The following is a 27,927-nucleotide window of genomic DNA, read 5'->3' as shown; positions in this document are numbered from 1 at the left end:
CCGTGCGTTAGACCACACGGCCAACTGGGCGGCCAATCATTTAGGTGGTACTCAACAGGCAATTATGTTGAAGTAAAAAGATGCTGAACAGGTTAAATAAGTTTGTGATGTTTAGTCATAATTGGAACCTGACACATGAGAATTTTTTATTCACACAGGAACAAAAAAGCCGTACATAGAGCGGAAAAAAATGGACAACAATTTTTCTACTTGATGTACACTACAGAAAAAGTGGGAAATTCAAATATGGAAATTATTAAAATAATTGGGAAATGAAGCAAGGTTACTGGTATGCTCAATTCAGTCTTATGGAATAGAAATGTGACGAACAGAACAAAAAGACTCATATTCAAGTCAATACTAGAGAGTATAGCCCTGAATTGACCAGAGACTTAGACAACTAATCAGAAACATATAAAGAAGCTGAAAATATAAGAGACGAATTTCTGGAGAAAATCAGCAAGAATTTCAAGGAAAGACCTCGTAAGGAACGCTTAAGTGATAAAGATAATGGAAGTGGAAGAAGGAATATGTGATGCTATGGATCGAAAGAGATTAAAATGCTACGGATATGTAAGAACGATGGAGGAAACAAGAATACCAAAACCGATTCTGGGGTGAGAAATTGAGAAGAGAAGGATGAGAAGAAGAAGAAGAAGAAGAAGAAGAAGAGGACGAGCGATGACTGCCTGGCTTCAAAATGTACGGAAGACAAAGAAAACATCTGGTGCATAAAAGCAGGATGCGTAAGAACGAAGTACTTTGAGGAACATCTTGAGAAGGTAGTACTGAATATGTATGTGATACTCATCTAACAAATTTCGAGTGTATTGTTACGTTGGAGAGAAATTTCTGTATTAAGGGAAGTCTCAATAAATAAATAAGTAATAAGAACGAAAAAAGGAACTGATTTATACTTAGGGAAGACAAACATAGTTTAACAAATGTAACGTAACGTAAGATCGGCCACGATGAGCATCGCATCTTATGGAGTTTTGTTTGAAACACAATGCACTACACTGCAAGTGCACCATATAGCTCTTGTTAATTGCGTTATTTGTCAACAATCGCAATTTATGAAGTTTCCCAATACCAAGAGTGACTGCTCAATCTGAATAAATAGGGAAAGGTTTTCGACATTTTCAAATAGGAACAAGAACGTCGCAGACAAGTGTTCAGCAATAAATGCATCTACTATTACGAAATACAGTTTCCATGTCTGTAAATACGTACTTCAAGACAGCGTTTGTGTAAAAGTAACCAACAAGCAAGCACTACTTATGGGATTTGCCTTTCTTTAGCAAAACCAGTTTCAAAAATGGAAATAATTGGATGGGTTTAATTGGCATGCCTGTAATTTAATGGCGAAGCATAATTGTCAAAATCAAACACACTTTTACCTTTGTCTTAGATCTTTTTATTTCGCACGGCTCAAGTTTGGAGCTCCAAACCATTATCCATCGTTACGCTATTTCATGCCTTCTTGTCACTGATCTCTATACTACTCGCATGTTAATACTCTGATTTTGGAGTTTGTTCACCATGTTGAAATTAGACAAATATTTTACTATTTCTCTCCTGGTTTTGTAACTGCAGATGGTACCAGGAAATTACTGTTCCAAAGGTATTTCGTGCACCTTGTACCTTTACTGTGAATACCCTGCTGAAAATTGATAAGCCAGAAAACACATTATCTATCACTTTGTATACGTATCTGTTGTTAAAACAGGCTAAATGTAGCCCCAAGAAGAGTAGATAATCTTCCTGAAAACTCAAAATTTAATGTCTTACTGGCTACATTTGCAGCATGTATCTCATTAAGAATAAGTGACAACACAAATGTTGACAGGCAATGGATCACTTCACATATCAAACATACAAACATATATTTCGCTTGCACATATTAATGTCACTTTCTGCTTAAAGAGAACTTGTATAGCTCATTCGCAATTTTTGCAATCAGTACTGGCTCGTTTGAACAAACGATATCAACTGTAGTTTTGTCCGTATTTTTCAGTTGTGGACGTGGCTGTATTCAACGAACAGAAAGCATAAATAATAAGGTTTGCAGTGCGCAATTTCCGTGTTTTATTAAGTCACGCGATGTATGTCGGATGCCGTACGATGATCATAAGGTGCGTTCGTTTTAAAAAATCAGTTACTTCTGCTCTTAAGTGAGGTTATACGAAATGTACGCTCCGAAGGATCCACGAAGAACATTTTTAATGATTTAATGTCAGCAAACGTGGATTTATCCAATCTGGAGCTGCACGTCACGTCACTCAATGCGCTCATTTGTTTGTACGTTTCAAAACATGCTCAAACAAGTGTGTGCCTTGAGTGAAGTGATGCGCAATTGCAGAATGTACGAGGGCTATTCGGGAATTAAGGAACGATAGGTCGCGATATGGAAACCACAGTGAAAATCAAAACTCTTTTATTTGCAACAGTTAGCTACAACTTACAGCTACTTATCTCCATAGTCGCCGATCCGACTTAGGCGTTTGTCGTAGAGTTGTACCAACTTTCCAATACCCTCGTTATAGAAGGCAGCCGCCAGTGCTTTCCACCAATTCTCTACGCTGGCCTACAGCTCGTTGTCTGTGCCAAAATGTTGTCTTCATTGCCAGCGGTTCATGTGCGCAGTGATGAAACTCAGAGGGAGACTGTATTGTGTGTAATCAAACACTGAAAACGATGCAGGAGCATCTTCATTGCCCCTGCAGAATCCGGCTGAGAATTGTCTTGGAGAAGAAAACGCACCACAGTTACTTAATGTTGGCTGCCTAGCTTCAGGCGAAATTTCTCACCAGGCTCTCGTAGTTGGCGGGAGACACTATTGTTATAGGTATCTTTATGTACTCCCTGTGTGCTCAGAACTAAAAAGAACGACATAATGCGATCGACGGGCATACTAGAGACACTGCCCAACACACCTGTGCAAAACTTCATCGGATTTTCACTGTGGTTTCCATCTCGTGACCGATCGTTCCTTACTTTCAGAATAAACCTCGTATAAATCAGTGTCTCCTGACATTAGAGCGTTACAAATGTTCTTCATGGATCTTACAGAGCATACATTTCGCAACATCTCCCTGAACAGCAAAAATAAATAAAGTCTGAAAACGAATTACACCAAACGTACAAGCTCCAAATACATGTGTGATATAATAACAACCGAAAATTTGTGACTACTGATGTCAACTTTGTTGACGAAGTGTCTTCTTGTTTACGACGCTTGATTTTACGCACTAAACGCATTTACAGGTTTGGGTAATGTAGTAGCAATTTCATCAATTGCTGTTGCATCTCCTGCTATTCGAATAATGGAATGTATGAGTAAAACAAATAGGAAATAAAGGAGAACCTATTTTCTGATCAGTCTATCAATGTCCGGATCACGCCTGAGTTTGAAATGATTCTGTCTTTGTTTTTTTTTTCACTAATTCTGAAACGGTACATTTTGGTTCAAATGGCTCTGAGCACTATGGGACTTAACTTCTGAGGTCATCAGCCTCATAGAACTTAGAACTACTTAAAACTAACTAACCTAAGGACATCACACACATCCATGCCCGAGGCAGGATTCAAACCTGCGACTGTAGCGCCTAGAACCGCTCGGCCACACCGGCCGGCCGATACGTTTTGTTCTTCGCCGTAAAACTGGAACATCCGATGCAACAGGCTTGCTTATTTGCATAATCTGAAACAATTTTCCTTTGCTTTCTAGAGGCACTTCCTGGCCGAGATATTGTACTTACGCAAAAAACGAAAAAGATCTACGGTCGGTATGCCCAGACAACTGCACTTGGACATCCATGTGATAAGAGACCACTACTTCTGGTGGACTACAAAGCATATAATTCACCAGCACCAAAGAAGCTAAGTGAGATCTGACGGTAAACATCAAAGAAGTTTAATGCATATAGGTGCCAGTGATGCTGAAATATCTAACGTAGATTAGGGGCTAAATCTGTAGTTTATCTCTGTATATATCCACACCATATTTACTGTGGAGTGCTATTAAATCCACAATCGGTTATTACGGTTTTGCAGAGATTCTGACAGTATTCAACGACGGCGTTGTGGTACAACGTATGAAACTCCTTCACTGGGTGGCTTAAGGATTGGATCAGTGGGCGGGGGCAGGGGGGGGGGATGGGGTGGAGGCAATAGAGCCAGATAGAAAAAGAGCAAGAGAGAGAGAGAGAGGGGGGGGGGGAGGGAGAGAGAGAGATCAATTAGGATCTCCTTTAATTTCTTTGAAGTATGTGTTTCCTCTTTCCTTAGTGCCAGATTTCGACATCAGTGGAATATCTATATTTTCCGAATAACGATGCGCAAAATTGGATTCCGCTTTCAGGAGTTTCCAGGATATAAACTATTTCTTCAGTCTGATGCAGACAGATCTTCCCGGCCTTCTCACACAACATGAGCCACGCTTATTACACGTAAACTTAGTCATTCCACTTTTAGTCATAGAGGACTGCATGTATTTATAGTTGAACAGATTCTAGTTCAAAATGTTCAAATGAGTGTGAAATCTTATGAGGCTTCACTGCTAAGGTCATCAGTCCCTAAGCTTACACACCACTTAACCTAAATTATCCTAAGGACAAACACACACACCCATGCCCGAGGGAGGACTCGAACCTCCGCCGGGACCAACCGCACAGTCCATGACTGCAGCGCCTGAGACCGCTCGGTGAATCTCGCGCGGCCAGATTCTGGTCTACTGTCTCTGTGGTGCAGTGAGTCACTAAACAACATTATTACACGTAACAATATCAGACATTACACCACAAATGTCTAATATCATCACTTTACTTATTCGTTGTACACTCTAATATCTCGATGTGTACAGAATTACCACAACATTACTTTAGTAGTATTAAATTCTTCCATCCATAGTGCACGACAATACATTATTTACATTTACAGAAAGTTGTAACACCAGAAAATGAACTTGGAAGCAGAAATCTAGGTCATGCGAAATAAAAAGTTGTGAAATGTCGTCAAAAGCGTGTTTTCTTGAAAGTTAGTTTCGTTTTTTCGAATGCATACTGGCGTTAAGTATTTACAATAATGATGTCAAGTTCTCTTGCGTACGAAGAACGAAGGCTAAGATGGCAGCTCGAGCCGCTGCGCCCTCTCTTAGGATAAGGTGCTGAGTAGAGGAAGTCATTGTGCCGCTCTCACGCATGCGGACAATGGTACTCTCCATCAGCGAGATTTAATCACCGTCTCATTTATCCGCAAAATCGCGTCCATCACCGCTTCGTTTCTATCTGTGCGGAACATGCGTGCGATTTAAGAGCACCGATCGCGCTTAAAGCAAATGTAGAGGGTAATAAATGGTACACGAAATTGTGGTTATTGCGGCTCATTGTAAATTTCGATGAGCGCATAACAGCCAAAAGAATTGGAGAAAATTTCCCCTTTATGCATAACGTAATTCATTTATTTCTAATTTCGTTGAAGTGTAACGTCTTTCTTCAGAATCTTTCAACTGTATCGATAATGATCAGATTAATAGATGCTACAACATTTACATGACACGTTTCAGGAATTTAATCCCAGTTTCCTGTGCCGTCGCCAGCCACGGTGGCCGAGCGGTTCTAGGCGCTTCAGTCCGGAACCGCGCGACTGTTACAGTCGCAGGTTCGAATTCTGCCTCGGGCATGGATGTGTGTGATTCCTTAGGTTAGTTAGGTTTAAGAAGTTCTAAGTTCTAGGTGACTGATGACCACAGATGTTAAGTCCCATAGTGCTCAGAGTCATTTGAACCTGTACCGTCGGAATTTACATAAGTACTGTGTGTTGTTCTGCTTCTCTTACTTGAAGGCGCCTCCTTCATTGCCCAGACATTTAAGCTGCCCAGACATTCAAGCACACGCAAACCTTTAACTTACATTATTTGCCTTTCGTAAAATCGCTACAAGGTACAAAACTGAAATTATAATTTGTTTTTGTTACCCCCTTACATGTTTAAGCATTTTATGTATTATCGTAAGTATTTTTAATTATTTTGTGTCAGATAACTTTCATTTTCTTGTGCTTTTGTTCCGCATCGACAAAGGTTCGGCATGATTATTTACGGATTCGGCATGGTTAATTTTCAGCGGTGACCGGACGCCCTTCCTGTGGCCACTCCCCCCCCCCTCCCCCCTCCCAACCCGCTCCTCCGCCGCGACCGAAAATGTGCACCTCCAGCTATCTGCGTATCATGTGAAAGCTAGCGAAAATTTTCGAACTGTTTATGAATCGTGTAACTGAGGCGGGAATTGGGTACCAGCCCAATAATCATCTAGTCGGATGTGGAAAGCCGTCTAAAAATCACATGCTAGTTGACCTGCGTACCGACTCTCGATGTTAATCCGTCGCGCCGTTTCCCTTCCGAGGCCGGCGCACATCCCCGACCCGCAAGCGGCACTTTATCACGTTCTGCTTTTCTGTCTCCGATAACACTATTAGTATCTTATAAAGTAGTGTAAAATTCAAAATACTTTAAACAACTGCAAAAAGACAATTGGTTTCAGGTGCTATGGTTGTAAGACGTGTATATTTCTATTGTCTATTGTCAATCACAATTTATGAATGATGTTTATATTATATTAATAGGATTAAGTAGGAATAATTAATATTTGTCATGTTGGAAATAATTGTGGTAGCAGGAATTGTCTGCACCAGAAAGCATTGTTGGCGGTAGAGACCGCACTTTAGCGTTCGTAGGAAGTCAGTAGTAAGCGAGATGTAAAGCGAGTTGGTAGCAGGTCTGAAGCGAGAGGTTGAGAGGGGTAGTGTGCCTGCCAGCCACCAGCTATGATTTACAAGAGATTATAAACGGATGTACAGAGACATCAACTAACTATTATCATAAGAGGAACTAATATTATTGAATTATTTTCTTTGCGAAACTCAAGACTACTGAAGGTAGTTTGCGCAATGCTAGTTGTAAGATTATTGTAAAAAGTAAGTCCCATTTGAACGTTTGTAAAATCATTTCATTACCAACAGTAAATATTTGAAGCGTTTTCAGAATATAATTAATTTTTGCCAGAAATGTTGCATTACTGATTATAATTCATCCCAAAAACCATCAACATAAAACTTTGCAAAAATTTTATTGCTGTCAAGAAAAAGTGTAACTATGAATTACGTAACTTCAGTCAAGTTAATTACAGAAAAACGTCAGCTTTGCTAATAAAGAATAACGTCAGCTTTGGTAATAAATACAGCCACTTATTATGACAGCCCACCAGCAGTTAATAGAGTATAGTAAACCAGAGTTAGTATATTCATGTCGCAGTTCGATGTAGCAGTCAGATGGCGATCCAGTAACAGTAAAAAAAGGTGAGGAACAGTTTTGGGTTATTGCAGATAACGACTGAGGGCCACGACGACGACACATTCTATGTTTCGTCGAAATAATAAGAAAATCACTTTTAATAAGCAGCAATTAAATTTGTATGCGAAGATTGTAAAAGAGAATAAATTTCAAATGGAAGATTTCATTTATTATTATTAAGCAAGAGATAGAAATCCTAGGGGAAGGTTACATAGGTAATTGTAAAAGGGAAGTATAGAGGAGACAGGAAGGTTTCATGGTGTTTTTGCCGTTGTTCTAGACATACTATAAAAACTTATTTTTTTCACTATTGCTGTTTTCACTGTGGCACGCGCATGCTGATACTTGCTTTATTTTGGTTCATTGCCGGCCAATTTGGCCGAGCGGTTCTAGGCGCTTCAGTCTGGAACCGCGCGACCGCTACGGTCGCAGGTTCGAATCCTGCCTCGGGCATAGATGAGTGTGATGTCCTTAGGTTAGTTAAGTTTAAGTAGTTCTAAGTTCTAGGGGACTGATGATCTCAGAAGTTAAGTCCCATAGTGCTCAGAGCCATTTGAACCATTTTTTTTTTTTTTTGGTTGATTACGAAGCCACAAAACTGACCGCAGAAACTTAGTGATTTCGTTGTGAAATAATATCAGAACATTAGCATGTATGTGTCAGAGTTAAAAGAACTGTAGCAAATAAATGAATTTCTATAGCACGTCTAGTAAAAGATTATTTATAAAGAAGACGACGATTCCAGAAGCCAAACATTTATTTTGTTGCAGGTAACAAGCTGTTTAAAGTATGTTACGTATGACATTACCAGTACAAAATAACAGATAGTGTTAGCTGAGGTCGAACGATGGTAAAAAAATACTGAAAATGGCACATAACGTACTGAAACATGAGTGGGAAGAAGAAAAATAAATAATGAACTGTATAAGGCGTAAATGTCCTCGATTTTTTCCGTGCAAACACAGAATTTAAGAAAAAGATTAACCAATCAACACTGGGAGTCGCCGACATTCTGGGATGCACCAACGAATTTCGTTTTTCTCCACTTAGCACGGTGAATAGCGACTGTTGTACTTTACTTTTTTTTAGCGTTATTAACTCTGGAAGGCTGACAGTGGTGTTTCTAATTCTGTGCTGGAACATGTGTCCTGGGGGAGGTGCACTTGTGGAGGGCTCTTGGAATCTTGCGAGGGGAGAGTGTACAGTGCAAGGGCGAGAGAGTCAACTGGCGCACTTCCATGCTCGCCTTAACGCTGCGTGCGTCGAGTAGCTTACGCTACGCCTGCTTGCACACGCGACAATGGAGAAGAAACGTCTGGTTTTTGCTGTAGCAGAGTAACACATCTCACAAGCTGAGAAATGAAGAAGTCTTGATAATGGCACCATTATGCAAGACAGTTTCTAAATACTGAAACCATTTTAAAGGCCACTGTAGGCTCTCAGTTTTATTTTGCAAAGTGTCTTTATTGCACCATGTACATTTTTGACATTAATGGGTAGAAATGCGAAATATACAAGATGAATCATCTAAAAGTGCACCGCAAATATTGCGGAATGGAAGAAGCTATTGACGCGCGGTTTTCACAGAATGGATTGGTAGTCAGGAGCTCGTATTGTTAGCCAATGAACAGATAATAGTAATACTTAGAAAGTGTATTTTTCGTGCAAACATATACTTTTTTAAAGGAGACAATGCCAATTGACACTAAGAGTCTATAAGTGGGGTAAATTAGAATGTCAATGGTGTTTATTGCAGGATTCTAGTGCGAGTCATTTGCGACATATCGTATTTTGATAAGTTCCCACCATCTTGTACAATACCTGTGGTCATACACACTAAAGAACAACGAGTGCATACACTAGTTATGGGGATTCTGACCAGTAACGGCCGTCCGCCGTCCGGAGTGGCCGAGCGGTTCTAGGCGCTACAGTCTGGAACCGCGCGACCTCACGGTCGCAGGTTCGAATCCTGCCTCGGGCATGGATGTGTGTGATGTCCTTAGGTTAGTTAGGTTTAAATAGTTCTAGGTTCTAGGGGACTGATGACCTCAGAAGTTAAGTCCCATAGTGCTCAGAGCTATTTGAACCATTTGACCAGCAACGAGACAACTGACCATCACAGGTTGTGTTCAAAATGACCATCGGCAGGGGAAATACACGCTTCCAGGCTGGTATGTAAAGACTGTTGCACGTGTGCTAGCATTTCAACGGAAATGTCCGAGCAGACTGCAGTAATACGTCGTTGCGTATCATCGTGTGTAGTTGATAGGTCCTTGAATACAACATCTTTCAGCTTTCCCCTTAGAAAAAAGGCTACAGGCGTCAGATCCGGGGAACGGGCTGGTAAGGTACACGTCCTCTGCGTCCAGTGCAACGATTGGAAAAGACCCTTGAAGACATGTTGCAGTACTTCATGCACTAAGGGCTGGACGGGTATCATGTTGGCACCACAGGCTCCTCCTTGTCTGGAGAGTCTTCTAACATCCATGGAAGACGAACTGCTAGGAAAAACGGGCATAAGAGTTGATGGTTTACTATCCCACACCGCACGTTTACACTCCATGGGCGCTGACGTTCCTCCTGACGAAGGCAACGAGGATTTTCAACAGACCACCAGTCCATGTTTCGGCGTTTAACCAGGCCATGATTGGAAAATGTGGCTTCATTGCTAAACAAGATACATGATACATTCAGAGTACCCTGTCTCGATGCCCGCGTGCAGACAGTAATTGAGAAGGGAATCAAACGACATTGTAAGTTACCCCTCATATTATTCAGTAAATGCACTGAGCAGTCAGTAAAGGAAGATAAGGAAGTTAAAATCCAGAAGAAAAAAAGAATTTTTAGAGTTTGTGATGGCATTTCATTTCTCTCGGAGACGGCAAAGAAGTTGGAATATCAGCAGAAGGAACTTATCAGTAAATTGGAAATTTGTGGGAAGGTCTTATGGGACCAAACTGCTGAGGCTATCGGTCCCTAAGCTTACGCACTACTTAATCTAAATTAAACTAACTTACACTAAGGACAACACACAAACCCATGCCCGAGGGAGGACTCGAACCTCCGACGGCGGGAGCCTTACGGACCGTGATAGGCGCCCCAGACCGTACGGCTACCCCGAGCGGCGAACTTGTTAGTGACTTGAAAATAGGTTATAAGATAGACACAAATAAATCTAAAACGAGAGTAATGCAATGTAATTTAAGTAACTCAGATGATGCACGTAGGATGAAATTAGGAACTGGAACTCTAAAAGTAGTAGATGAGTTTTGCTGTTTGGGCAGCAGAAGTAAAGACAATATAAAACATATTGACTGGTAAAAGCAAGAAAACTTCTCTGAAAAAGAGAAATAGAATAGTACATATAAATTTAAGTGTTGGGAAGTCTTTCCTGAAATTATCTGTCTTGAGTATCACCTCATTTGTCAGTGAAAAACGTACGATATGTAGTGCCGGATACGAAGAGAACACAAGCTTTTGAAATGTCGTGCAGAGGAATGGTAAACACTAGGTAAGTAGATAGAGAAACTAATCAGGAGGTAGATATTAGAATGTGGTAAAAAAGAGCTTTATGGTACAAACTGATTAAAAGATGTGATAAAATGATAGGACACATACTAGGATATGAAGGAATAATTAATTTAGTTAGGGAGTGAAGTAGTGGGAGGAGGATCATATGAGGATAAAAACTGTAGAGGGAGATCAAGGGTTGAATACAGTAAGTAGGTTGCAATAAATATTCAGATGCTGTAAATCCTCCCCCTATCTACTTTTCTGAATATTCAACCACGAACACACTCAAATACTCCTCCTTATCACTGTCTTCATTAGCGTCGTACTTAATCACGTTTTCTACGTGTTCCCTTCATTAGGAAATTTGTCCGCGCTTCTGGACCGCAGCCCGATCGTCATTTCTCCCCATTAACCACTGAGTGGCTCACTCCAATGTGCGCAGTCTACCTGCGATTCCCCCGTCGTTTCAGAAGCTTCTAGCACGTCAGCGATGTTGCAGTCACAGAAAATGAACTGATCGATCTTTAGTAAGAGTATAAAATGGTACCGTTACAAGGTGAAAAGCCTTGCAGAAGAAAGACTAGCTTGGAGAGTGCCATAAAACAGTAACAGTCGAGCTTTCTTCAGTGCTACCAGGGCAGTGTGTGGTCCATGAACTCAAGGCCTCAATCTTAAGTCCCGTAAGATCTATATATGGTATCGTGACGTTTCCATGACGTGACTCTGCCAACTACAAACGGAAGTACCATATGCCTTATTAGTGTGACAGTTAGAAGATGACAGAGTAAGTCGTTGAAAGTTTAAGTATACCGAGAAGCATTAATCCAACACTAAGAAGAGTTTTCGGCTCCAGAATTGGTATGTGTATCCACCAGAGAACATGCAACAAATAAGTTTTTGAGGCCCAGACATCTCACTCGTTAGCGAGAAATACTCTAAGGCAATGCTGTAAAGTTTTAAGCAGCTAAGAATGAGATAATCATAAAGTGTTGGAACGTGTCGTGCTCAGTAAAATAAACTGTAACTGAGTGGTAAAAGAAATGTATGTCCTCGGTGAAAAATCGAACTACACGATGTGCCGGCAGGACGTCAGAAGATGAAGGACACAAAAGGATGGAATTGCAGATTCCAGCAGGCGTTATCCGCCATCGGCGGGAGGTGACGGCGACAGCGGCTGCCTTTGTGAGACCGTCCCTCGTTGACAGCCCGCAGATAACGCCACATATGCCCTCACCTCTGATCGCAGCCACGATTCTTGTCATTCAAGTCCGATGCTGACATTAACAGCACAGCCTGCAGTAGGAGATAAGCAACTTCAAACCGCGTAGTAGATGGCCCTTATCAAGTATTCCAACTCGCTAAACTTAACTTCTTTCTTTGTTCACACATGACGGCCTTCCAAGCGTGGATGCAGGCCAACAGACAGATATAAATTTCTTAATGGAAGTAATTCTCCTGCGTAGGCTGTACTTGTATTTTGAACAAAACACATTTTTTTTTATAATGGCCATCATCCGCAGTAGGTAGCTGTTAAATACGAGTGAACTTAAAAAAGTAATACATTTCGTTCCCCGCTAACACTACTGAGCGATAAGAGTGGCACATTGCCAGAAGAGAGTATGTGTTCTGTGATTCCTGCAGGCACAGTTCTGGTGCGGTACGGATAACAGGTGCACCATTAAGTGTGAATACAGGGTGATTCAAAACGAATACCACAACTTTAAAAATGTGTATTTAATGAAAGAAACATAATATAACCTTCTGTTATACATCATTACAAAGAGTATTTAAAAAGGTTTTATTTCACTCAAAAACAAGTTCAGAGATGTTCAATATGGCCCCCTCCAGACACTCGAGCAATATCAACCCGATACTCCAACTCGTTCCACACTCTCTGTAGCATATCAGGCGTAACAGTTTGGATAGCTGCTGTTATTTCTCGTTTCAAATCATCAATGGTGGCTGGGAGAGGTGGCCGAAACACCATATCCTTAACATACCCCCATAAGAAAAAAATCGCAGGGGGTAAGATCAGGGCTTCTTGGAGGCCGTCCAGAACTTTTCCCTTTGCACAAACACCCATTCTCTGTAAACTGTTTATACCAACGATTAATACACCACCTATCAGGAGGTTTAACACCATACTTCGTTCGAAATGCACGCTGAACAACTGTCGTCGATTCACTTCTGCCGTACTCAATAACACAAAAAGCTTTCTGTTGAGCAGTCGCCATCTTAGCATCAACTGACGCTGACGCCTAGTCAACAGCGCCTCAAGCGAACAAATGTACAACTAAATGAAACTTTATAGCTCCCTTAATTCGCCGACAGATAGTGCTTAGCTCTGCCTTTTGTCGTTGCAGAATTTTAAATTCCTAAAGTTGTGGTATTCTTTTTGAATCACCCTGTATAATGGCGCGGCAACAGGAAACGTAGGCAACAGGAAACGTACTCCAAAGTTGAACTACGTGGGACAGTACGATTCTTGTGGGCAAAACGTCTAAATTGCACACAGATCCACCGGGAAATTCTGGCGGTGAATGGAGCAAATGCAGTGCCGCATCCAGCCGTAGTCAAATGGGGCCAACGATTTGGCCGAGGCCGCACAGACGTAGTTGATGTTGATTGGGTAGTAAGGCCATCGACATCGGCCAAAGACGAAAAAGCCTAGGTAACTGAGGAACTGATTTGCAACAGTCGCAGAATTTTCGACTGTGAGAATGTTTGCACAACGGTTCTCGAATGAGTACGTCATCAAGGAGCGGATTTCTATGGTTGAGGAGTTTAACAGTTGCCAGAACGTTGCGACCGTCGTTTGCAACGACCGACCGTTGTTTACGACGACTTGGTAAGTACGTTTAAAAATAATGCCACGTATCTGTGTCACTTTATAGTGTACTGCAGCATTCAATAAAAGTTACTTGGCCTCCCATAATAATGTTTAACTTACTTTTCCAAGTCCCGTCGTATATATCATTATTTGTTTTTTTTCGTCTTAAGTGTATTGCAGTATAAGAGCGTTCTACATCAGATGCGTTTTGCTTTTATTTACAAAGCATCATCAGTGGTTGTTGGTATTTAATGTTCTTTTTTACATGCCCTGAAGTGGAAAGGCTTGTCGCTCGTTTTAGCAAATACTGATGATAAAACTTAATTGGCCTGTAACCTTTCGCGATTTTTCGGCTTTTAGGAACTCACTTTCGTTTCCGCTACATTTGATTTTTTTGCGCTTCACTTTCGTAAATATTCACAAAAGTTGTCTTCATTGAAATTTTACTGTAGTACCATCAATTTTGCATCCAGCAAAATCACAAAGGATGAAAGTGCAACCAAGCTTTCTTGACTTCAGCCTCTTCTAACAAAGTGGAAAAAACGTTTCTGCTTCAGAACACGTAAAAAAGAATATTTGAAACCAAAGACAACTGATGATGTTTCTTAAACAAAATCAAAACGTATCTGATACATAACATTCTTAACCTGCAGTATGCTTAAGACAGAGAAAACAAATAACAACTGAGTTTATTTCATTATTAAGCAGTTAGCTAATTCACCCACTGGGCATTATCAACTTTCATCATGATAAACATAGTTATGCCAGCAGCATACCGGTGTGGCAACATGTGATAGCATCCCTAATAAGACTGCCGCACAGCTATAACAGGTACGGGCGCAACTATCACGGGTATTAAGCCTGTATGCAAAATTTAAAAAAAAAAGGTCAGCCCTTATACAGGCTTTGTCACCGTACCAGAATACGCAGCACACAACAAGTCGTGGTCAACGTTTTCAAATTAAATACTATGCATATCAAAGAAATTAGCAGGTACACTTTATTCTCTTCCCTCCCCACCCACCTGTTTTTTTTTTTTTTTTTTTTTTTTTTTTTTTTAAAAAGAACTTTGACCGCGCCATACGGGGTAGTTGCACCCGTACCTACTATAGTTGCACGTAACTCTTATTATAGACTATATCACATGCCTTTTTTTTTCTTCACGCCATGTATAGATTATAGCCTGCTGCAAGCATAACAGTTTATATTGTGATGAAATTTGATAATGCCCAAGAAAGCGAAATTAGCTAATTGCTAAAGAACGAAACAAACTGTTCATTTCTGAATAAAAGAACAGCCTGCGCAGGAAAAAGACTTCCATTAAGAAATTTACATCGGCTCTGTACCCATACATAAAAAGAACTATTGAAGTTAATTTTCTGTTCCTAGATTTCGGGGAAGTGTTGGACGCTATACCATACTGTAAAGGTGTAAAGTGTTAACAAAGGTTCAAGAATACTGAATACGTTTTCAAATAAATGACAGGCTTAAAAGACTTTTTGAATATCAGAACCCAATTTGTTGTCCTGGACGACGAGTGTTCATCAGAGAGAAAGACGACGTCGGGTGTGGGCTAAAAAAATGTGATAGGACAACTCCTGTTCTTTCTCCAGGTAAACGATCATTCGGATACGGTGGGCAGCAACCTGAACCCGTTTGCTGATGGCGCTGTTGCGTACAGAGAACAGCCCTCCTTGATTGAGTGTAGGAGATTCAGGATGCTGTAAATTTGGGTAAATGTAAGTTAGTATGGATGGGTAAGAGAAACATTCCCGAAATGTTCGAATACACTTGTAATGGCATGCTATTAAAATAAAATGAAACGATGTAACGATTAGAAGAAGCTTGATAACGAGATATTTGGGGTTTTCCTAGATGAACGTCTTAACTTTGCACAATGTATAGAGGAGGCATGCAGGAAAGGTACAAATGTGATGCACAAAATGATAAACATCGCAAATAGGCAAATTCCACTTCTCTGGAGACGAGTCAGAACATATCTCCAGTCTATATTAGCACCAGTCATATGATATAGTGCGAGCATTTGGGATCACAACTTGCAGTTTGTGAAGCCAGTTTCATTAGTCAGAAGAGTTCAACGATGCGTCGTGCTACTAAGATCAATGAGCGCCAACTGCACGATCCCGAACGATACACTGTTAGTGATTCAAGGCATACACCAATTGGACTTGGAAACCAGGAAAGGGGGAGCTCTTTACTGGTTAAAGAAGGGCAGTCAAATAAAAGTACGAAGGGTACTTGAAACTGAGACCAACACAAAAACGTCAATATATGATTGCATATTATAACTGTGGCAAGAATGAGACACATTAGGCGTAGGCAGGAGAACATATGAATGTCTCCCTAACCTTTAGGACAGACTGTAAACAAGATTTCTTCATCCGCCGAGGGGACTGCTACATTACGTGCCTGATGATGACCCGTATACTACGTATCTATCCAAAATCAGAAGACAGAAGAATTATAGCTGCGCCTGCAGCAGTGTGAGCACACCAGAACATACATTGTGGGACTGCGCGCTCTATGTAGATGCGGCTTTTGATGGCTGTCGGGCTTGAAGGGTGTTGGCACTTAGAACGGAGTCAGCCTGGCGCATCTTGGAAGATTCTTCAGCCGCCGTAGCCAGGAAGGCCAAGGAACACTTCACGAGGCATTCAACCACACATTAGCATGTTGCCATCCCTACTAGACAACATACTCTGCAGATGGAAAGAAGAATGATATAGTTTCTCAAGAATTTACATTGTGTTGGTCCAAATGGTGATGGAAGTGCGGATTCGAAGACGTAACAGTGAATAGTTGAATTGCTTGTTATAGTGGAATGCTGCTGACGTGTTGCCCGATGCCCAAGGAATCCAGAAGACAATGGCTGATACTCAGGGCAAGGGCAGATCCAGTAGCGGAAACAGCCATCTGCAGTTTAGATACACACTACTAATGAACATAAACGAAAGAGAATCTGTAGAACCAGTAGCAGTATTAGTAGATGGAAAATTGCTTAAGAGGTTTATAGTAGTCTTGTAGTGATAAACTGTTATTGTAGTACCAGAATTTTTATCGTAATTTTTATAAGTACCACTTCAGTACCTGTAATACTGTCGGCACAAACTAACCTGACAAAATATACAGCATATTAGGGGTATAAGGGTAGATATTTTTCTTGATGACTGAGGACAGTGCACTGAACAACATTACGTCACTATGTACTTCATTCGCAGACTAATAATATTACAGCCATTAAGATTAGTATTTTTTTAGGTTGGTTACAGCCTCCAAGTACTTGTGGCAAGAGTAAGCGATTAATGTTTATTTTCCTCTGCAAAACAGGTCAGGTGTTGAAGTGTGGACGTGTGGACGCAAAATGTTTAGTCTATAGTGACAGGTGTATTATACTTAATGGTGCAGTTACGATCCTGTATAAAATATCAGGTACTAAATTACACTGATGAGGCAAAAGATTACGACCACTTGCTTAATAGCTTGTCTGTTCATCTTTGGAACGAAATACATCACTGATTTGGCGTATCAGGGATCCGACAGCTTGTTGGTAGGTTTGTGAAGATATGTGGCACTGGACGTCTACGCAGAGGTCATGTAATTCGCGTAAATAACGGGCCGCTGATTTGAGTACGGGGTGATGGCGCCCGAAAGCGACACAGATGGGTTCCATAGAATTTACATCAGGCGAATTTGGTCGCCGAGACGTCAATGTGAGTTCATATTATCCTCCTCAAACCGCTGTAGCACTGTTTTGGCTCCGAGACACGGGCAGTTATACTGCTGAAAGGTGGCATGGCCGTCGGCGAAGACATCAAACATGAAGGGATGCAGGTGGTTCGCATCTGCCAGCGTGTATTCGATTACTAGCACAGGACCCATGCAAGCGTAGGAGAATGTCTCCCATAGCTTAACATTGCTCCCACTACCCTGCGTCCGTGGCACGCTGCACGTTTCCAGCTGCTGTTCATGTCGATGACGGCGTTTGTGGAGACGACCACCGACCTAGTGTATCAGAAATGTGATTTACCCGAAGAGCCGACACGATTACATTGATAGACAGTCGAATCCCTATGGGTCGGTTCCCACTGCTATCGTAATTGACAATGTCGTTGGGTCAACATGTGAACACGTAGAGGTGGTCTGCTTCGGAGCTCCATGTTCAACAGTGTACGATGAACAGTGTGCTCCGAAACACTTATGCTTACACTAGGATTGTGCTCTTTCGGTAGAGATGCCACAGATCACTATCTACTTTCCTTCAAGAGCAGACAAGTCTCCGAACCCCACGTTCTGTGAAGAGTCGTGGACCTCCAACCATTTAGCGCCAAGTGGTAGTTTCACTGCCCTCCTACCTCTTTCCGCAGATGCTCACGAGAGTAGCACGTGAACATTCGACCAGCTTCGCCATTTTAGAGATGTTTACAGGCTTTCCACCCCCCCCCCCCCTTCCCATGAACCATGGACCTTGCCGTTGGTGGGGAGGCTTGCGTGCCTCAGCGATACAGATAGCCGTACCGTAGGTACAACCACAACGGAGGGGTATCTGTTGAGAGGCCAGACAAACGTGTGGTTCCTGAAGAGGGGCAGCAGCCTTTTCAGTAGCTGCAAGGGCAACAGTCTGAATGATTGACTGATCTGGCCTTGTAACAATAACCAAAACGGCCTTGCTGTGCTGGTACTGCGAACGGCTGAAAGCAAGGGGAAACTACAGCCGTAATTTTTCCCGAGGGCATGCAGCTTTACTGTATGATTGCATGATGATGGCGTCCTCTTGGGTAAAATATTCCGGAGGTAAAATAGTCTCCCATTCGGATCTCCGGGCGGGGCTACTCAAGAGGATGTCGTTATCAGGAGAAATAAAACTGGCGTTCTACGGATCGGAGCGTGGAATGTCAGATCCCTTAATCGGGCAGGTAGGTTAGAAAATTTAAAAAGGGAAATGGATAGGTTGAAGTTAGATATAGTGGGAATTAGTGAAGTTCGGTGGCAGGAGGAACAAGACTTCTGGTCAGGTGACTACAGGGTTATAAACACAAAATCAAATAGGGGTAATGCAGGAGTAGGTTTAATAATGAATAGGAAAATAGGAATGCGGGTAAGCTACTACAAACAGCATAGTGAACGCATTATTGTGGCCAAGATAGATACGAAGCCCACACCTACTACAGTAGTACAAGTTTATATGCCAACTAGCTCTGCAGATGACGAAGAAATTGAAGAAATGTATGATGAAACAAAAGAAATTATTCAGATTGTGAAGGGAGACGAAAATTTAATAGTCATGGGTGACTGGAATTCGAGTGTAGGAAAAGGGAGAGAAGGAAACATAGTAGGTGAATATGGATTCGGGGACAGAAATGAAAGAGGAAGCCGCCTAGTAGAATTTTGCACAGAGCACAACATAATCATAACTAACACTTGGTTTAAGAATCATGAAAGAAGGTTGTATACATGGAAGAACCCTGGAGATACTAAAAGGTATCAGATAGATTATATAATGGTAAGACAGAGATTTAGGAACCGGGTTTTAAATTGTAAGACATTTCCAGGGGCAGATGTGGACTCTGACCACAATCTATTGGTTATGACCTGTAGATTAAAACTGAAGAAACTGCAAAAAGGTGGGAATTTAAGGAGATGGGACCTGGATAAACTAAAAGAACCAGAGGTTGTACAGAGATTCAGGGAGCAATTGACAGGAATGAGGGAAATAAATACAGTAGAAGAAGAATGGGTAGCTTTGAGGGATGAAGTAGTGAAGGCAGCAGAGGATCAAGTAGGTAAAAAGACGAGGGCTAGTAGAAATCCTTGGGTAACAGAAGAAATATTGAATTTAATTGATGAAAGGAGAAAATATAAAAATGCAGTAAGTGAAACAGGCAAAAAGGAATACAAACGTCTCAAAAATGAGATCGACAGGAAGTGCAAAATGGCTAAGCAGGGATGGCTAGAGGACAAATGTAAGGATGTAGAGGCTTATCTCACTAGGGGTAAGATAGATACCGCCTACAGGAAAATTAAAGAGACCTTTGGAGATAAGAGAACGACTTGTATGAATATCAAGAGCTCAGATGGAAACCCAGTTCTAAGCAAAGAAGGGAAAGCAGAAAGGTGGAAGGAGTATATAGAGGGTCTATACAAGGGCGATGTACTTGAGGACAATATTATGGAAATGGAAGAGGATGTAGATGAAGATGAAATGGGAGATATGATACTGCGTGAAGAGTTTGACAGAGCACTGAAAGACCTGAGTCGAAACAAGGCCCCCGGAGTAGACAATATTCCATTGGAACTACTGACGGCCGTGGGAGAGCCAGTCCTGACAAAACTCTACCATCTGGTGAGCAAGATGTATGAAACAGGCGAAATACCCTCAGACTTCAAGAAGAATATAATAATTCCAATCCCAAAGAAAGCAGGTGTTGACAGATGTGAAAATTACCGAACTATCAGCTTAATAAGTCACAGCTGCAAAATATTAACACGAATTCTGTACAGACGAATGGAAAAACTAGTAGAAGCCAACCTCGGGGAAGATCAGTTTGGATTCCGTAGAAACACTGGAACACGTGAGGCAATACTGACCTTACGACTTATCTTAGAAGAAAGATTAAGGAAAGGCAAACCTACGTTTCTAGCATTTGTAGACTTAGAGAAAGCTTTTGACAATGTTGACTGGAATACTCTCTTTCAAATTCTAAAGGTGGCAGGGGTAAAATACAGGGAGCGAAAGGCTATTTACAATTTGTACAGAAACCAGATGGCAGTTATAAGAGTCGAGGGGCATGAAAGGGAATCAGTGGTTGGGAAGGGAGTAAGACAGGGTTGTAGCCTCTCCCCGATGTTGTTCAATCTGTATATTGAGCAAGCAGTAAAGGAAACAAAAGAAAAATTCGGAGTAGGTATTAAAATTCATGGAGAAGAAACAAAAACTTTGAGGTTCGCCGATGACATTGTAATTCTGTCAGAGACAGCAAAGGACTTGGAAGAGCAGTTGAATGGAATGGACAGTGTCTTGAAAGGAGGATATAAGATGAACATCAACAAAAGCAAAACAAGGATAATGGAATGTAGTTTAATTAAGCCGGGTGATGCTGAGGGAATTAGATTAGGAAATGAGGCACTTAAAGTAGTAAAGGAGTTTTGCTATTTGGGGAGCAAAATAACTGATGATGGTCGAAGTAGAGTGGATATAAAATGTAGGCTGGCAATGGCAAGGAAAGCGTTTCTGAAGAAGAGAAATTTGTTAACATTCAGTATTGATTTAAGTGTCAGGAAGTCATTTCTGAAAGTATTTGTATGGAGTGTAGCCACGTATGGAAGTGAAACATGGACGATAAATAGTTTGGACAAGAAGAGAATAGAAGCTTTCGAAATGTGGTGCTACAGAAGAATGCTGAAGATTAGATGGGTAGATCACATAACTAATGAGGAAGTATTGAATAGGATTGGGGAGAAGAGAAGTTTGTTGCACAACTTGACCAGAAGAAGGGATCGGTTGGTAGGACAGTTTCTGAGGCATCAAGGGATCACCAATTTAGTATTGGAGGGCAGCGTGGAGGGTAAAAATCGTAGAGGGAGACCAAGAGATGAATACACTAAGCAGATTCAGAAGGATGTAGGTTGCAGTAGGTACTGGGAGATGAAAAAGCTTGCACAGGATAGAGTAGCATGGAGAGCTGCATCAAACCAGTCTCAAGACTGAAGACCACAACAACAACACAGGCTCTCCGTAATAATAATCTGCCCTTTGTCAAAGTTGCTTATCTCAATGTATTTGCCATTTGCAGGCCATATCTTCGCTAGGGTTATCCCCCATCAGTGTCTGCTCCGCTTACATCCAGCGTCGCGGTGTGCAGTGGTCACAATGTTTTGGCTTATCAGTATATGTGACATGTTTGCGAGAATACTGTTAGTCGTATAGAAAAACCAACTAACACATTGAAGTAGAAAGTGGGTACATGTTAATGTACCACTGATCACAATATCTTTATTTATAGCCCTACTACCCGAAACTTAAGTTGTATGGTTTATATTATCCTCCCAGATAATAGGCTGTAATTGTGAAGAATAAATAAACATGAAATCGAACGAGCACACAAGGTTCACTGTAGGAAAGGCAGATGGCCGACTACGATTTATAGTAGGAGTTCTAGCCTCCGGCGTGTGGAGTTGTAGCAAGAGGCGCCGCTGTGTTACCTGCAGGAGGTGCGAACCCAGCTCCTTGATGCAGGACTCACGCGGATTCGCCGGCGGCGGCGCCGCTCCCCACGCGTCGCCCAGACCTGCAAAAACAACAGCACGTACATTCCTCTGGGCCCTACACATCACTTCAAATTTTATCAGTCGCAGAGTGCTGCGTATTGCGAAAAACAGGGTGATTCAACTAAGCCGTAGACATCATTCTTTTCGGAGCCGTTTAGACATTGTAATTCTGTTTTCATCTACATAAATCGTGTGGAAGTCCTCACTAGACGGCCTATAGTTTCTTTTCATAGATATATTAATTAAAGAGATGTCGGTATCATCTTCACTTATACAAACTGAATTATACACTGCCTGACAAAAAAGCGTAGCACCCAGGAGACGTAGTCGGATTTCATTGTAGCTTCGTACGCGTACACAGCTTCAGTGGGTATGTAAATGGTAATTCTCTGTGACGCGTAGGCCGGCCGGGGTGGCCAAGCGGTTCTAGGCGCTACAGTCTGGAACCACGTGACCGATACGGTCGCAGGTTCGAATCCTGCCCTGGGCATGGATGTGTGTGATGTCCTTAGGTTAGTTAGGTTTAAGTAGTTGTAAGTTCTAGGGGACTGATGACCTCAGAAGTTAAGTCCCATAGTGCTCAGAGCCATTTGTGACGGATAGCACGGCCAACAGAGTGCGTTTATTTTGTTTGCATTTGCCAGAGCTGGTAGGGTATACTCGTATTAGTGGTGCGATCTGCGTCAGACATTGCCTGATCACTGTGAAGGATACGGAGATTCCGCGTACTCGCGTGAGATAGCGTTACCAGAGATCGAAAGGGGCTTCACTGTGAGTCTCCAATTTGTTGGTTGGTCGAATCATCCAGTAATCAGATTTTTAGGATGAGAGAACTCTTGATGGGACAACGGTACGTCACGAAAGTCCTGCCCCTCATGTGTTTCCTCCCATGTGACAATGTCGTGGTGCCATTTTTCAATAGGACAATGCTTGTCCACACATTACATTTGTCTGTATGTTTGCATGATACTGAGGCACATCCGATGGAAGAAGTGTGTGACTAACACGGAAGTAACTCCGTCTCGGTGCCAGTATGCAGGATTTCAAACACCAGTTACAACAGTTGTGGGGCAGCTTGCCTCAGGAGAGGATACAACCGCTGAATGGCAACCATCCCGATCAAATCAGTTCACGCATCCAAGCCAGGCCATAGGAGGTCCAACCTCATACTGATAAGTGAATCCAAACTGCCTAGTTCTTCGTAAATTTGGCTTGAGTTTGCAATTACTAAATAACATTACATCCCCTCTCAATCCGTAAAGTTTCGTTAGTGTCCTCCTCCTCTTCTGGGTGCTTCACTTTCTTTTCTCAGACGCTTTTCTGCTGCTAGTATCGTAGTTCCAAAAGAGACCATCTTAACGCCGTTTCACTCTTAAAAACACGATTACAGTACTTATAACTAGGGTTTTATCTGTTTTTAATATGAAACCGAGTGCTACCTTTTGCGGAAGTTCGTGATTTCATACCCAAACAAGGAAATATGCCACGTCAGATACGGTGGAAACAGTGTTTCACACTGTCGCGATACCAGTAAAAAAGGGACAAAGAGATAATGTAGCCATCATTCTATCTTTGGCGTTCACGAGTGTCGAGTACCGGTTAGTTTGAAACAATAAATGTCTTTCACAAACCAAGAAAAACTACAATGTCGGAAAATAATGCAACACCCTCCAGGACAAGTTCGTTTGTATTGACAAATGATGTGACAGGAAGTTCATTATTTTGCTCATTTTGGTTAGGGAAGGACGCAGCTGTTTTCGAAAATTACATTGTAGGAAATACATTTTTTTAAATGATTTTATTGTACCATTACTTGCAAAGAAGTCAACGGTACCATTTAACGATGGGCTCAGGCCCGAAGCTAGCAATGGTGCAATAAAATAATTTCCAAAAATTTGTGGCTGGCTGTAATATTTCCCACAGTGTACTTTACAGGTATTTCATTCTTATAGGAGCATACGATAAAAAATTCACACCAAATGAAACGCACATGTCATAGTAAAAAATGACCAAACGGTCGCAACAATACATAACGTACTCCCCTCTGGCGGCAACGTTGGCATGTGTTTTTGAATGCAAAATATCGCAACGGTGCCGAATGGCATTCTGCGATAGATTGTCCCAAGCATCTTGCACCTTTTATTTCAATTCCGTAATGGTTCTTGCAGGCTCTGGAGAACGAGTAAGTTCTCACTTCACCATGTCTCACACGTGTTCTATTAGTGCGACAGCTGTTGATCTCGCTGGCTAGTGGAGTTTTTGTACACAATGAAGAAGACAATGCGCCGCAGTAGCCGTACATAGACCTGAACTGTCTAGCTGAAAAAGCACATCACCTTCCTGTCGAAGAAATGGTAGTAGAGTGAAGATAACAACCCGCAAAATGTAGCTGGCAGTGGTTATTTTATCCTACAGAAACACCAAATGTGACCGCCAGTTGTAACTGATATCCGTCCCATACCATGAAGTCTAAATTGGGACCAGTGTGTCGTGGCGAATGTACTCCAGAGAAGGCCGCTCACCATGTCTACGCCGTACACGCATTCCTCCGTCACTCGCTTACAGACAAACCCTACTCTGATCGTTGAAGACAATAGAGTGCCATCCCACTCTCTAGTCTACCCTTTCACGTAACCAGAGTAACCGTGCTTGGCGGTACCGTGGTGTTAGTGGCAGCCGGGACAGCAGACGGTTTCCAGTGATTCTTGGTGCCACATCAGGTGCAACATGCGTCCAGATTTCTTCCCTGGATGATGTTCTGTCAGTCACTGCAGCTCTCACAATCCGCTTATACCACATTGTTTGCGGAGTAGTGATTTCAAGACACAAAGCTGCTGATTAGATGTGGATTTACTATGAATACGGAATTGCGCCCAGCACGTTGTTGGTCATACATTTAAATTTACCTATTTCCGGCCATATCAAAAATTTTCCCACCGAGATTTCCACACACTGAAGTTCTGCATGAAGACGGTCTGCTCCCCAAGGACAAATTCGATATAATCACTAGCATACTAGTGAGAAGGAGAGCGCTAAAAGGGGAAAGGATTCGACACATTTCATTTCTCAGTCTACTGGTAGAGATAGTGTGAAATTGGACGGTAATTTCATGTAGCCATCGAGTTACTATCGATCGCGTAGTGCAGGTACAATGAAACCTTTCAACAATTAGAGTGGATTCACCGGAAGTGGTTTTTTCCAACTCTACACAGGCAACAGTTACTGGAATGGAAGATGAAGCTCACTTTTATGAGGCTTTCTCGTCTGAAGCATTCACCGTCAATGGCATTAGTTGTTTGCAACTGACCACAAGTGTAACACGTTTGCCCGCCCCCGCGGCCACCATTACAGGATCGAAAGAAAAAGTAACACGCTACGTAGGAAGAGGAATTAGGCGGTGCGTGGTCCGAATGCTGCGCGGGGAATTATGTAGCATCGCTCTTTTAGCGCTGGCGCCACACGTGGGTAAATACCATTTGTAAATTCCAGCTGCCCCCCCCCCCCCCCCCCCCCACACAAAAAAACGCACAGCATTTACAAGCAACGTTTACGGCACAAAACAATAAAAATGAACCTTTCCGTTGCAGGACAACAAAATCTGAAGCACTTGTAACCTCCGACACTACATTAATACGCAGATGTGAAGTTCGCAATAGAACATATTAATAATTTTCCATGCGATATGTATTCTGAAATTTATTTTACAAACGAACTTAGCATGTATTTTGTAGAGGGCTTCGTAAAGTATTAAGTGTTCTCAAATTCCTAGTTTAAGTCGAAATTCGATTCAGCGTACTACGTTGTTTTGTTAGTCAGGAAACAGGAAGCACTTAACATGTCGGAGCAAAACATTAATATTGAAATCAAAAATACCAGCAGTTGAACATTGTCATTTTCCGCAAGTTCTCTTGTTAATGGAGACTACTTTGAAACTTTAATCGAATGACATCAGCAAATATTTTGGTCTGCATTTCATTTTAAAGTCCAGCATCTCTGAACTAGGAAGACGCACCAAATACAATGGCGCAAAAGGAATGTGAAAAAATCCTGGTCAAGTCAGTTATCAGAAATTCTGATAAAAATACCTTCATGAGTTCTGCAAACATTAGCGGAATGCGGTGCTGCAGTAGTTAAGGTGCCTGCTTCACGTTACGCAGTAGCGAAGTTCAAATTCTCGTTGACCATCCAGTTTTAAGTTTTTCTTCGCTTCCCTAAATAGTTCGAGGCAACTGCTGGGATATTTCCTTTGAAATGGAGAAGGCGACTATCTTTCCCAGGCAGAGTTCTATTTTTCCCCCAACACTCATTTCCTACAGTGTTTCCGTTCTGTCTTCCTAAACGAGCTCAGTTAGCTTCTGTATTAACATTTCGTTATAACTTACTACACTTTCCCTTGCTTGATGATTTAAAAATTCTTCCGCCAACAAGTTGTATCATGTCGAATTGTTGTTAAACGAACCTGCGACTAATTAGCAAGTCAGATTGGCTAGTGCATCAAGCGTGATTTACTTTATTCTTTACTGATGTACGCAAAGTTAAGGTAAATTTCAGGCAGTTAGTTCTTTTACACCTTGAATTTGCGATATATAAAGTCAAAACACACTAAAAATTTTCTATGTAGTTCACCGATATGTGGCGCGCAAGGCTTTTCCTGCAAAGCTGTATTAAAATGACGGTGTGGATATAAAAAGGTATTCGGTCACGGAAATAAACGAAAAATCTTCTTGAATGTAAAAAATTTAATTTTTTTTTGTAATATATTTTTAACTGAGATAGAAAATTCTTCTTGCATCGACACGAGTCATTAAAATGCATTAGCCAGAATAATCTTCTAGGGGAGAATGGCGGGGAGGCGGAGAGGAGAGGGAGGGGGGGGGGGGGGGGGAGGGTGGACGGTTAATGTACTCTGGAACATTACGCGAATTGTGAATCTCGAAATACTTATTTTAAAGAGCGCAGGTGGTATCGACCAATTCACCCGGGAGAGTTTCCCGCAAATCATAGCTGAATGCGGACAATGGATAGTTGCAAGTCCTCTGGGGTTTCAGAGTAGCGATGCTGCCTCGTAAACTGAAGGTTGTCGATCGAGTACCGCTTCGGGCGTTGCTGAGGTTTTATATCTTACTGAGTGTAGTCTTCAGAGCGATAGGAAAAATGATGGAGCTCACAATGTGTTTTTGTGTGAGTAAATAAGAATTAAGTGACTGGTGGCAAATACCCAGATAACATTCAAACAAAACAGATTTTAACGAAGTGCAAACCTCACACATCAACACATGGAGAAATTTCCATATCAACAAATATCGGAAAATCTTTCGTTTTCAAGTTATTACTGAAAGTTTACATTCAGCACGTTTCTGTGAAAAACCGAACAACTGAAACTTTACAATCAATAACTAAATTTCATTTTGTTAGTTAACTGAGAGATATTTTAAATACAAGTCAATACGTAGCGGCACTCGTATTCAGTGACGGTGTTTTGATACGGAGACATCTTTACGTTAGGGTAAATCTGAGGTTCGCTTCTACTTTGAACGTGTCATGCGGGTAGTCGTCGTGTGTTAGGTGATACGCCTTCCTCTTACACATCACATTCCGTGAGTATGCAGGTATGGTTTTTATGCGAGACTGCACGAATGGTAATGGACGCGAGGCTGCACAGTTGTATCGAAATCGATTTCCAGATAAAAGAAAGCTTCGTTAGTCATCCTTAGTTGTTGATCGTCGTCGGTTTACTAAGACTGGATCCACAGCGCTACAAAGGATGTATCGCCTTAGACCAAGATTCGATCGTACGTCTTACCACGAAAAACTTAATCCGTAGAGCCATGTATTAGCAGTACATGGCACGTCGCCGTAGTCTCTGATACATCACTTAGTTCCGCATGGAGGGTGCATCGCATGTAGTTGTATCAACGTGTGCAGGTTCTTTCGCTTGCCAATAACCGAA

General features: G+C 41.7%; 1 protein-coding gene across 1 annotated transcript in view; it reads right to left on the bottom strand.

Annotated features, from left to right (window-relative positions):
• Positions 1-27,927, bottom strand: part of LOC124722494 (single-minded homolog 1-like) — a 135,108-nt gene that overhangs the window by 70,245 nt on the left and 36,936 nt on the right. Inside the window, exon 2 of the mRNA XM_047247648.1 lies at positions 21,912-21,997. Coding sequence (XP_047103604.1) covers positions 21,912-21,997 — 86 coding nt within the window. The remainder of the gene's footprint in view (positions 1-21,911; positions 21,998-27,927) is intronic.

This window comes from Schistocerca piceifrons, chromosome X (assembly GCF_021461385.2).
Source record: "Schistocerca piceifrons isolate TAMUIC-IGC-003096 chromosome X, iqSchPice1.1, whole genome shotgun sequence".
NCBI classification, from domain to species: Eukaryota; Metazoa; Arthropoda; class Insecta; order Orthoptera; family Acrididae; genus Schistocerca; species Schistocerca piceifrons.
Note: the sequence above shows the minus strand (reverse complement) of the source record. Positions and strands in the feature narration are given on the sequence as shown.